This window comes from Dermacentor albipictus, chromosome 10 (assembly GCF_038994185.2).
Source record: "Dermacentor albipictus isolate Rhodes 1998 colony chromosome 10, USDA_Dalb.pri_finalv2, whole genome shotgun sequence".
Classification (NCBI taxonomy): domain Eukaryota; kingdom Metazoa; phylum Arthropoda; class Arachnida; order Ixodida; family Ixodidae; genus Dermacentor; species Dermacentor albipictus.
This window is the reverse complement of record NC_091830.1, coordinates 69,040,452-69,052,891: the sequence shown is the minus strand read 5'-3', so window position 1 is coordinate 69,052,891 and position 12,440 is coordinate 69,040,452. Positions and strand designations below refer to the sequence as shown.

The 12,440-nt window shown below is 46.8% G+C and overlaps 1 protein-coding gene across 3 annotated transcripts in view; it reads right to left on the bottom strand.

The window, feature by feature from the left end:
- Positions 1–12,440, bottom strand: part of su(f) (cleavage stimulation factor subunit su(f)) — a 91,768-nt gene that overhangs the window by 8,413 nt on the left and 70,915 nt on the right. For 2 of the 3 annotated variants that reach the window (XM_065428850.1, XM_065428858.1), the window contains exons 15-20: positions 11,946–12,042; positions 10,189–10,293; positions 5,063–5,210; positions 3,080–3,174; positions 2,138–2,201; positions 1,466–1,719 (exon numbers count right to left, since the gene is read on the bottom strand). In XM_065428850.1, the coding sequence (XP_065284922.1) occupies positions 1,466–1,719; positions 2,138–2,201; positions 3,080–3,174; positions 5,063–5,210; positions 10,189–10,293; positions 11,946–12,042 (763 nt within the window). Of the gene's footprint in view, positions 1–1,410; positions 1,720–2,137; positions 2,202–3,079; positions 3,175–5,062; positions 5,211–10,188; positions 10,294–11,945; positions 12,043–12,440 lie in introns of all 3 variants that reach the window. The other variant, XM_065428866.1, reaches the window with a different exon arrangement.

Sequence of the window (12,440 nt, the reverse complement as noted above, 5' to 3'; positions counted from 1 at the left end):
CCTGTGAGCCAATCAGAGATGGCAAGATGGCGAATCTGACAGTGTGGCGGAATCAGGCAGTGTTTGAAATAGCATCCCTAGCCACAAACATCGCACAAGCGGACGGACACAAGCACCGCGAGCGGACAAACGCTGTGCCTTCGCAGGTAAGACACCTTTTGGGCACACAGTGCAGGGCTGAGCCAAGTCACACGCAACCAAAACCCTACACTGGTGCAGACTTGAAGAAACCGCGCAGCTGCATTTGCTGCCATCAGTCAAATTTAAGTGCACCAGCTCATGTTTTGACGAGTGTACTATGCTGAGCTGTGTGAGCAGAAACTTGCTAGTGTGAGACAGACTGTCCTATCTGGCACAGATGACAACGCACTGCAGTCGAAGTTGAGCCCAAGGAGTGAGGATGCCTTCTAACTGCTGGCCCAGCATCCTCGCAAACCTCTCTCTAACTCTTCCTTTTTCCTTTTTTTTGGCAAAGCTTTCTTTTAGCTAAAGGTAGAGAGCCTTAAAAACCAAATTCTAATTGGGCCTTGCTGATAACCAAGCAGCTTGGATCTGCAAGTGGAATGCAAATCCATTTGCATCTCCTAATTTAAAGCTCTCTCTAAAGTTTTTTCAGGGGGAAAGCATACAAAAGTGAGCATACACAAGTGCTCCAAAAGATACTCTGGACGAACATTTGCGCTGGCCTCCGTGCTGATCTCCAGCTATCTTCTGAGCAGTTCCTAGAGCTGCACTGTTTCTATTGGAAAGCATTACCACATAAAGAGCCCTCTTTTACTGGGGCTCGTTCAAATGAAGGCCCTGTCATGGAAGTGTGGCAAGCTACATGTTGCCTTATCAGATGGCAACTTGGAGTGATTTCGCTTCTGCTATGGTATAAAAACTGCCCTAAGAACGACTTGGAATGCTCCTTTTTAAATTTTGGAACAACAATACACTCTGTGAAAGTTCACGGCCAATGCCAGCAAAGAGAGATGTGTCAGCAAGGGCAACTGCCTACACAAGGACTTTACTCCGTCCCATCGCTTCTACTAGTGCTGCATGTTTAAGATGGCCAACAAGCTTCTGTGCACTGCATAACATTGCAGACAAAACGGCATCTTGCCCTGCGGAAGAGGTTGCTTGCAAGACGTTGCAGGGATAACTTGCCACTGAGGGTATTCTATCTTTAGTCTGTGGCAGTAACTTCTTGAATGCAATACGTGGTGGAAAAAATTTCGGTGCTGTCATTTACCAGGCAATGTAAATAGACACCCCTGTCAAAACAAACAAGAAGGGATGTTGAAAAACTTGTCTCGTCAGAAAGTCATCTGAAAGGAGGTTAGTTTTGAGCATCCCGCTGCAACGCAGTAGGCTGTCACGGATGCGATCTGTCACACACTCCCCGTCACACCGCCGGTGATGACGCACCTGCCACCATGACAAAGCAGACGTGCATGCAGGCCCTCTCACCGCCTCAGCGCACCTTTTTCTGTTGCCGCGATCGGTAGATGTCGTGCGCGGGTGGCGCGAGGCCACCATCTTCTTCTTCGCTCTCTTCGGCGCCAGCACCGCCCGCGTTGGTGCCGCCGCCTCCACCAGCGGCGGCACCGTCGCGGTGCTTGCGCTTGACGCCGCCTCCGCCGCCGCCAGGATTGCCCGTCTGTGGGCCACCCGCTTGGTTGTGCTCGAAGAGCTTCAAGTGGTCTTTCGAGACGCCGTTCTCGCTCGGACGGGGGGCTGCGGAGACAAGGAGGCGAGAGAGACAGGTTAATGGGACACTACAGAGCAACACTAAATCAGTTGAGGCCCCTAGATACAGTCGTTGAAGGACAACACCACCTCGGGAAGGGACTCGTCCCATTATATGCACTTTAGCTGCAATAAACCTGCGGTTCCAGAACGAAAAAAAAAAAAGAACTAGACGACACACGAGCACATAGCATACCTACAGCTGTGCGTGCATTGCCGTTAAAGAAAATGTCTGAATTCAAGATCAAAACATCTGACAGTAAGAGCAGAGATTGAGCAGGCAAAAAATAAAACAAAGGGGAAAGAAGCAGCATTGCAAGCAATACGCATTGAAGACGTCCATGCGCATACAAGACAGCAGTGCAATAACAACAGTTGGACTCCAAAAAGCTATAAAGTGGCTCACGTTTATCGGGCAGGTTCATGGTCCTGAAGACCTCCATCAGTTCATCAACCGCTGCAAAGGGACCCTGGTGGAGACAAAAAGAAGCAGAGAGCACAGCTGATGTGACAAAACACCTTCTAGCACTTCTCACACTCTTGCTGTTTATACGGTGGCCATGACCGACAGTAAACAATGCTAGTGCCCCTGCATTAACTATGCACAGTCCACAGTCCCATGCTAAGAAAAAAATGTGAACCTGTTCGCCTTTTATAAGTGGCCGTTCACACAAAAAGAGAGAAGAGCAATGAAATGTTCTTCACACAAAAACTTAATTTGTATACTTTTAATTATTTAGTCGTTGGTTCCTACAGATTCAAGAACACAGCATCCAATGTTTGGAAACACAATGCAAAAACATGCACAGGCAGAGAAGAAGACAGTTTGCTTGTGCCTTCTTTGTTGTGCATGTCTGTTATGATGCTAAATTTGCATGCCGAACAATGTTTAATATATGTGCCCACCAACACATTTTTTCTAAAGTCGAACTAAGGAGAATGAAATCACAGAGAAAGCACATGCACTAGTCGTTTCGCAGCGTTTCCCTTTCAAAAACAGCTGTTCGTTGCCTTTTATGGCAGTCAGGGTGGTGTAGATCAAGGTAGTGTAGTCAGGTAGGTAGTGTAGGTAGGTAGTGTAGTGTAGATCAATGTAGTGTAATCAGGTAGGTAGTCAGTAGGTAGTGTAGGTAGGTAGTGTAGTGTAGTCAAGGTTGGTAGTCAGTAGGTAGTGTAGGTAGGTAGTGTAGTGTAATCAGGTAGATAGTCAGTAGGTAGTGTAGGTAGGTAGTGTAGTGTAGTCAGTAGGTAGTGTAGGTAGGTAGTGTAGTCAAGGTAGTGTAGATAAGATCTGCCCACCCTTTTTACCACGTTACACTTGAATCAGTCAACGTCTCAGCATCCTCACCATGAAGCAATGGGGTGGTGGTAGCCTCATCATCAGTTCCGAAGCTGCCGGTGGAGGAGGAAACACGCCACCAGGAACAAGGTGTGCCCCAGTTGCTGTGGATGAGAATTAAACGTCATTATAATAATTCCTATGGTCCTTGCAGCTATTTAAGGCTTATTTAATCGCTCAATCAGCCATTCAACTGATTTAATGGAGTCACAATCAACTTCATTGTGACTCAAATATCTTCATTGCATCCAAGGTTCGTCATATGCGTGTAAACGTAGACACGTACACCCACAAGCATTCTTTTTTTTTTAATTTTTCACCTGCTGCAGTGGCTGCATTTTGATGGGGCGATATGAAAAAATGCTCACGGAGTTAGATTCAGGTGCACGCTAAAGAACCCCAGGTGGTCAGAATCAATCCATGGTTTTGATCACGGTTTTGGCATGTCAAACTCCAGAATATGATTCTCTCTAAATTTTTCAATTGAGCTCGTGCATGATGATCATGATAGTCCAGAAAAACTGGCAGCTTCTCAGTGGCTTGCCATGCCAATAAGCCGCACATGAGCACCACTAAATTACAAATGCACTTTGCAGCATCATTAATGTGCAACCGTTCCATCAATGTGATCACACAGGATTGGCACATAAGCTTGCCGACTGCAGACAAGCCAAGCGAAGCCATGGGCCAAAATGCGTGCGTGCGTCTAAAATGTGCCATTTCAAGTTGCCCTTGCCGAGTGTTCCACATATATTATTTGCTGCCCCAATCACCATCGGTACTTCAAGCTGCCAAACCAATTTTCGTTTCGCTGTAACCAATATCATCTCAAATCTTGCATTTTCCGTTTTGTTACAGTAGCAGTAGAATACTCCTTCGTATAAAGCATGGCCAACCAGATTTTAGACTTACCTCATTTATGCAATAAGTTCTTATAGAGTCGAACCTCGATACAGAAGTCAGGCTTGCGGTGAAAAAGTTAGTTTAATCACGAATTTCACTAAGTTGATGTTTTAAAGTTTGGGCTGCAAAAATAATTTCACAAATTCACAGAACATTGCTGGTGGATAGTATCTTGTTATATGCACTTATAAAAAACTTATCGCAAGGAAGTCGGGCCACGATGGTGTGATTATGAGCACCAGCACGTGCGGTGCAGATTGTGCTGAGAGTAACGAGTCGGCGTGGCTCATGGCAACAAGATTGCATGTGACACGTCACGCAGTGCTATGAATTTTGGACACCATGGTTGACCACACTTAGTGCCCTGCCACGGCCATTGGAAGGTGACCTCAAAACAAGAAAAAGTGTCAAAGGATACAGATATTTGTCTTTCTTGAGGAAAAAAAAAGTCGCAGTTTTGCCCAAAATGTGAAGCATTGATGGCTATCTCAAAGAGACAATTACAAAATGTAAGGTGACGTAACACACAAAAGCATGGCCTTAGAGACTGGCTGCCGTTAATCCAAGCTATTGCGCACCCTGCGGCCTCCGCAAGTTCTTTACCAACGTGCCATACGGCGCAGATTTTCCTTCCTGCATACTGCCCTGCTATGCGGGCACTTCAACGAACGCAATTATCTCGTTCAGACAATGACGCCTTTTGCCACGCAAACTTTTCATGCTGAAGGACGCTTGCAAATAATGACTTCCGCCTCAGCCAACAGTTTTATAGCATTTTGCTGGATTTACTAACCCACTGAAAAAGGGACAAGAACGTTACCGAAACCATGTCACAAAATTACTTCGTCAAATCGCGAAAAAGGAATACATGGTTTTCAACGAAACTAAGATCAGGATATCAAACTAATTTGTTGCACTGCAGATTCTGTTCAACTGAAATTCGTTATATCAAGGTTTGAGTGTATCGGTGTTTGTTCCATCATGGTTTGACTGTACAGTACAAAGAAAGTACTCAACACAACAGAGTCACAGCAGACAAATCTGGCGCGCAAATGAGAGAGAGAGAGAGAAATAGGTGTATTGGCTCACGGCAGATCTGCTTGGGCTTGAAGGGGATCATCTGTCCCGTGTCAGGGCGAGGGTACACGGGGTTCTGCTTGTCTGTCGCAGCCTCCTCGCGCACCTCCCGCTTTGACGCTGGCGCAGACGACACCACCACGGGCAGCCGCGTCACCTCCTGTCAACAGAGTGGTCACAGCACATCCAATCGTCAGGCACAACACCGCACAGCTTGTGAACGAGAACTGGGGGGCCAGGTTATCTTTTTGTCACCACCGTACGAAGCAAACAGACAATGAAGCCAAGGAAAGTGTAGGGGAAGTTACTTCTTGTTCTTTAATAGGAACGTAAAAATGATAAGCTAAAGGAAAATTAAAGTGGACGAAAAAGCAACCTGATGCCAGTGGTAGCTGACCCCGCACCCTTCACGTTACGTGTGCGTTGCACTAGAAATTGTGCTACAGTGGCTGCTCCCACGTCCACATCCCTGGGTACACATCTATGTGTACACTATTCAACACTGGCACAGTAAGCTGGCACCACTCATGGCCATGGAAACAGGTTATCCTTTTGACCAATGACGTCACATAGTACGTGAACATTTAGGAGCGGGCAGCTGACCAATGAAACCTCATATGCTACACAAAGGCACCAAACCTGCAAAAGTCAAGACCCTTCGATGTAATGAACGAGAAAATGAGGAGTCGAGGGGCCCAATTTTTTTATTCATGATTAAATGAAGCCAACAGATAATGAAGCAAAAAAAAAGAGAGAAAATTATTTGTTGCTTTTAATTGAAGTGTAGAGATGATAAGTTAAAGGAAAATGAAAGTGGCCGAAGCAAAAACTTGCCATCAGAGGGAGCCACACACATACCATTCGCGTTACGCGTGCACTGCTCCTGTTCTGGGCACGACTGTCAGTTGCAATTTCTCGCAACCGCCGCTCCAGGGCTTAAGTGTTTTAAGACGATTCCGTATAGGGGAGTTTCACAACAGTTTTCGTGCAGTGGCTACCAGTGGCGCCAACGAGTGAAGGTGCGGTCGGCATTGAGGCGGCAGGCACGTCTGCATTGTACCGAACAGAGCCAGCACAACACACAGGAACATCTGTGGCATTTTTCACTGAACTAAAGCTTAGTTGCAAGTCCAGCGTTTGTGCCGTGCGCTCCTTCTACTTGTGCTCGAGTCTTCTTCATACTTTCTGTAACCTTCGTACCCTCACACAGGATTACACGTCAGATGTTGCAGACGGTATAGAAGTACTAAGCTTGGATATAATAAATGCTTGAAAAGACTCGGGGGTATAAATGCTTTTTGCTGCACTCCCGTAGGTGCTACCAGGTTTGATCACGAGGTGACGCTACCACTGCTTGCTTCTGCCTCCATCCGATGCCTCCGTTTACAATGTCAGAACACGACACAGGTGCAGCGATGACTGGGTGAACGACCCGAAGCGTTTGTGAAAGCTTCAAAGAATGTGCCCATGTTGCACATCCGTCCTTCCGGGTTCGTTACGTCTTATCCAAGTGGTGCAGGCACTGCAATATATTGGCAGCACCGGAAGGCAAGACTAGCAACTGAATTCGGAGACACAGTTTGGCATACTTTCCACTCCTGAATTCAATGTTCATGACTCCTTTGCACTTCTTTTTTTCTTTGCCAATTGCTCTGAAGCAACCGCACGTCATGTTTTCTGGTTCAGTAACCTCTATTTGGTGCGATGTCCCATCTAATCGCTCATGTAGTCATTGAATAAGCACTGGCGCAAGTCGTATCCCGGCGCTTTGTGTCTTGTACCGTTGTGCTGTGCACAGGCATATTGTGCAACGTATGTACACCACATTGCCCATGGGCTGCGGGTGTCGTACGCACTGTACACATTTGTGCAGAGTTTCCTCACTCCCACGTCAGCTGGAAATGTGCATGGGCACTACTCCTTTACAAGAAAAGTAGCACGTATCTTTTTATCACACAACTTTACGTGCAGCGAGACGTCCGAGTAGGCGCTTGAGGATGGCTTCATCTTCTAAGCACGATTGCAGTGGACCAAATTCCAGCTGCTTTGGCTTCGCAGTTACATGTTAACGAAGATGAACAAGAAAGCAAACAAAGCTAACATGAAGGCCTTCAAAGGTCACACGGCGAGAAACATGTCGGTTTTTCAGAGCAAATAGAAATTTACTCATATTTTTCTTGCTCGTGTAGAGCTGCACCTAGAAAGTTCAAGCCCACATTCCTGGACTAAAAAAAAATGGTAGTTTTGCCTAAAGGCAATCAATCGAAAAGGGTAGCAAGGTGTAGCGTTGCACTGAAAGCATCTCGGAACGTTGGCACAAAGAGGAGCATCGCCAGTGGTGTTGCAGGCATCAAACGTCGATGGTGCATGCACGAATCAAGAACAAAGGAAGACTGTAAACGTTTCTTAGAGCCCAAAGTAATGATGAGGTACAGTCAACGACCGGTTTTTCAGACCCTCTAGGGAACGTAAAAACGTCAGAAAATTCAGGCAGTCCGAAATAATGAATGCATGCAAAAACACACTTTTTTCTTCTTTTTTTCTCGGATCTAGAGGTAAAGGGCGAAGTACCAGGTTTCCGAAACCCTGTTAAAGCATCAGTGAAGCGGCTATAAAAAAACGCATTCAAAAACTCTGTATGCAGCCGACTGCCGGTTTATTATGTACATGTGCATCGTCAGGCAGCCGGTTTTATTGCTGCAGTAGCTTGAAGAACTTGTTGATTGTTGTTTGGACGGCGTTCTGGCTGCGTGCGATCATATTCACCTCGATCTGAGCAAGGGTCATGTCAGCACTGTACACCGATGAAAGAGTCAACAGTGCTCGCGTCAACTCGGCGCTTGTAGGCGGCGCAGGCATTGGCTCCTCATTTTCAACATCAGAGTCTTCTGAATCCCTCACAACCTGACTCCTTGCTCCAAGCCGAACTCCTTGCTCACGTCAGCCTGCGATGGGCCGCTCACGACTTGCTTAATAATGGCAGCTATCTTCTCCATCGTTAACCGATGGTACTACTTTTCGCGCTTCGATGCCATCGGCGAGGACGACAAAGACGGAGTGGGGGCCATCGAAGGCAAGCGAAATCCTCAAGTTGCAAACAGTGGAGTTCGCAGACGAGCGTTGAAGCACCTAGGCCTAGTGTCGCAGAGCACACTTGACACAACGGCACAACCACACACCACGCTAGCCAAAACGTGGCCTACGCAAACAAATTAAATGGCGCCTCTCCGGAAGCTCTGCCGGAGGCGGAAGTGGAAGTGCGGCGATGAACAGAGCCAGCGTGGCCAGACCAAATCGGTGTGTGACGGCTAGATTTGGCTAGCTGTGGTTCAAAGTGGTGATATGCCTCGGCTGCAAGTCGATTTCCTGCGCAAGGGCGCTGTGCGAGGAGCCAAAGGACCTTCCGTCATGTGAAAAAGTCAGGAAAATTGGACGGCGGGGGGTTCGAGCGTCCGAAATGTCAGATGTCCTTATACATTGATTCTATGGGGCTCGTGGCGGTGCCGCGAAGACGTCCGAAATATCAGGCATGTCCGAAAATTTGGGCATCCGAAAATTCAGTCGTTGACTGTAATAAACTTGGCTTGGTGTTTACTGTCTATTACACTGAGCATTCGGCTCAGACCAGCATGTGCAACGCTGTGTGGTATGCACACAGCTCAGCAGGAAGGCTAAATGTGCGAGCGCACAATGCTCATGCCAGCCGTGGAAGCCAGAACACTGCCCTGGCTACAGTTGAGCCAACTGAGCGAAGTGTGACCAGTGTGTCCACTTGGCTTCGTTGCTTTTGGAACCACTGCACATTTCTGGAGGCCTTCTACCCTACACGCGAATGGTGCACGAACATCGGTACTGTGACAAGCGTGACTGACAGCACAAACGCACCTCAAGCATCTATATACAGTAGAACCTCATTGATACGATTCCATTTCGTGCGATTTCGCGGTGCTAACGTTCGTGATCGTGAACGCAAAAAATGACCCAATATAGTTGTGCTTCTTTTCTACTGGTAAATACGTTGCTGGAAAACATTATCTTCAGCACTAGTGTTCAGTATATCACCATACTGCTATCATACGATTCATTTTCCAGCCCCTAGATCCCATGCAAACAAGAAGGAAGAGCAGTAAGCATATTGAGAGTAGTATCGAGAGCAGTAGGCACCCATAGTGACGTCCTCCCTGCAGCGCTCGCCTGCCCATGTCACGTGAAAATGTTGCCACATATCCGGTACCAGCAAATCCCCTGCTGCAATAAGCATTTTCACCATCTGTTTCACAGTGCATGGGGCGTAGTGTCGTTGGAAGCGTACTGCACGCCTTTAATAGGCAATAAGTCAAAAGTGCTGCTGTTCCTTGCAGCAGGCGGCACAAAGAGAACACTATATTTTACTCTGGTGGCATCGTAGTCCGGCGTCGCCCACCGTCTAGATTTCATTTCGGTTTCCCGTTGCCGTCTTAAAAATGACCTCGCACATCTGGGGCCATTGGGGCCCCACAGTTCGATGCGCTTACGCATCTTGCGCAGCAACAATTCTCCCAGAGTGGGCACATCAAAACTACCCATCAAGATGCTCTGCCCAAAGAAGCTGCTAGCCCAGGTCGAATTCCAGCAGTGCGAACGTAAGTTTGTCGAAGCTGCAAACATAAAAAAGCGCATCTCGGGCCCCACCAGACCAGCGCGCCGCAGCGTCTCGTGCTGCAACGATTTGGGCAACGGTACACATTACACAGACGTCAAATAGTACAGTCGAGCCTACCAAATTGTTCAGTGACTTTGGATCGCACATTTCCCCAATTAGTATGTTTTTTTTTTCCTAGCATTTTAGTCCTAAACGTCCAAAACGTATGAACAAGGTTCAACTGTAATTTCTACTACAATAAAAAGCATAGCTTACACAACTGTATGTGGTAAGCTGCATTGGCAGCACATCGTGCTGCTGCAAGACCAAAACGGTCACTCTAGCCATGAGAGGAGCCCTTGTAAGATGGAAATTATGCAAGAACAAAGGACAGGATGCAGTGCCGCCATGAAGTTGCCACAATAGCTTGCCACGATACAACTAAATTATGCCGCATGTCACACGTCACGCCGTGATGTCAAATTGGCCAGCACGTAAAGAAAGCTACAAAACTCACCCTGTATCCTAGAGACTTCAGTTCCTGTGGGCTGCAGGGGTAGAGGTCCATGAACCGGTACCGGTCCACTAGCAGCGCAGTCTCCTTGCCCTCAAACTCCTTGAGCTGGAAAGAGTCGAGAGTGTCATCACAACTGCTATGCACAACAAGATGTAATCGAGCTGAATTTCATGGCAAAAGAAATTGAGCAATGACCGTAAAGTAGAGTCATGCAATATGTAGCACATAAGACCGAATTACTTGCATCCACCTAATGGTCAGCCATCAGCGAAACTGCATCTTAAGCTGAGCAGTTTCAGAAGTTCTGTCTAGTTTTGTACAGGTGCCAACACCCTTCAATTAGACCAAGTTTCTGACTGCATTTAAACATTTGAAAGACTAAGTTTGTATTAGTTCAGTTCATTTTGGGTTTTATTTGGGCACGGAGATATCCAGGAGTGCCAGGACTGAAGGCAAACAAGAATGTGTGACGTGGTCCACGGCCCTTCTGACGCTACTGTCATGGCCTTGTATAAAATGAAACAATGTTCTACCACTTCAGGCATAAGAAGCGGCAAGCAAGACATAACAAAGGTTCAGGCAATGACAATTCATAGTAGATATTAGCAAAACAAAGACCCTAGACACCTATGCTCCGAAAAATATAAGTTTGCATGAATAGGTACAGCTGAGTGAAAAAGAAGTCGTAGTTTCAGCAGAAAGACGAAGCATTGATTGCAATAGCACATTAGTAGACAGCTTTACGAAGTACGGATACAGGTTTTTATCAGCCGTGTAAACTTGTAAACATTCGCTTACTAACTAAATTAACAAGCACGGCGCCATGCGCACACAGGCAAACATGAACACATCTGGCTCGATGACTGCGGAAACTCGCTGTCAAAACAGCGGCGAACGAAATGACCTTTGTGCTGCCTCCCCCTTCAGTGTGAAATAAGCGTCAAAAGCACAGCGCATACGAAGCTACCAGCACTCTGCACACTATGTCCACATCCCAGATCACTTTGAAGATGAGGCCTGTGTAACTGCGCACTTTGTCCACATCATAGATTGCTTTCAAGATAGGGCGGCTGCACCATACACAGCAGCTGCTGGAGTAGAGCCCCCCCCCCTCCGCTACCCCCCTCCATCCCCACCCCAGTGCCTCATGCATGACGGAAGGCAGCACTCTTCCTCCCCGCTTTCCTCTCTTGCATTTGTGAGATTGATCCGCGATCATCAGCTGACCCTCACAAGCTTCACTCGCATATAGAGCACATGGTGCACAGCGACAATGTTATTGTGCTTGGACTTTATATAGAACATCACGGCGACGACAATGGCAGAAATGCACCTGGAGTGTCCATATAACTGCTGTCGCAATAAATGTCTTAGCAGCACGGAATTCACAGAAAAGTAGATTTTTCTGCTACTTCATCAATGAACTTGGAATTTAGAGAAGCATCAGTCGATTCTATGGGGAAATGTTCTCTTGGTGCATGCTTTAAATTGACCACAGTGAAGTACGATGTGATCAATTATTTGTCATGGGCAAAAGTAGTAGAAGATTTACACCGATATCACTAGATCTACAGGTGCCCTTTAAAGTGAAAAAAATGCGGGGGATAAATTTGGGGCCACTGCTCTTGCAATTAAGCCATGTAGCCAAAAAACATTTCTCCTCTTCTCAAGTACGCAATAACAGTAGTGCTGAATGAAGGAGGGCCGAGGAAGGCCAATCGCTCATTAAAACGGACTGACTGAATCAGGGAGCTCACTTTTTCAATAGCAGCAGCCCTCCGCTTTTCAACCTTGAGAATGCTGGAGAGGTCGCCGATGTTGGACTCGAATTCCAGGAACCGATTCCAAATCTCCCTAGAATGAGAGCGCCGTGATTTTTGTCAGAAAACACATCCATCGAGAGGAAATTCATTGCTAGAACATCATGACAGACGCGACAAGTTGCTGGCATAACGACACACAGGGCTTCGACAAAGTATTGATACACGTATCTGGTCCATCCTTGCAGTTTGGGTTAGTTATTCTTTCAGTTTTATGGGGTGTCAAGGGACAGTAAAGATAAACATCACTTGAGCTGTGTTAATTACTACTAGTACATTACACTTCTACAATGCCGCGAAAGCATCACACAAAAATGCTTAGTAAGCTGGAAAAGACACAAGAACAAAATACGGGTGGCAATGCCACCTGATGTTTTAGCACCAGCTTGTTGTGACGTCATGAATTTTGATGGCATGTGCTTGAGCCTAGTC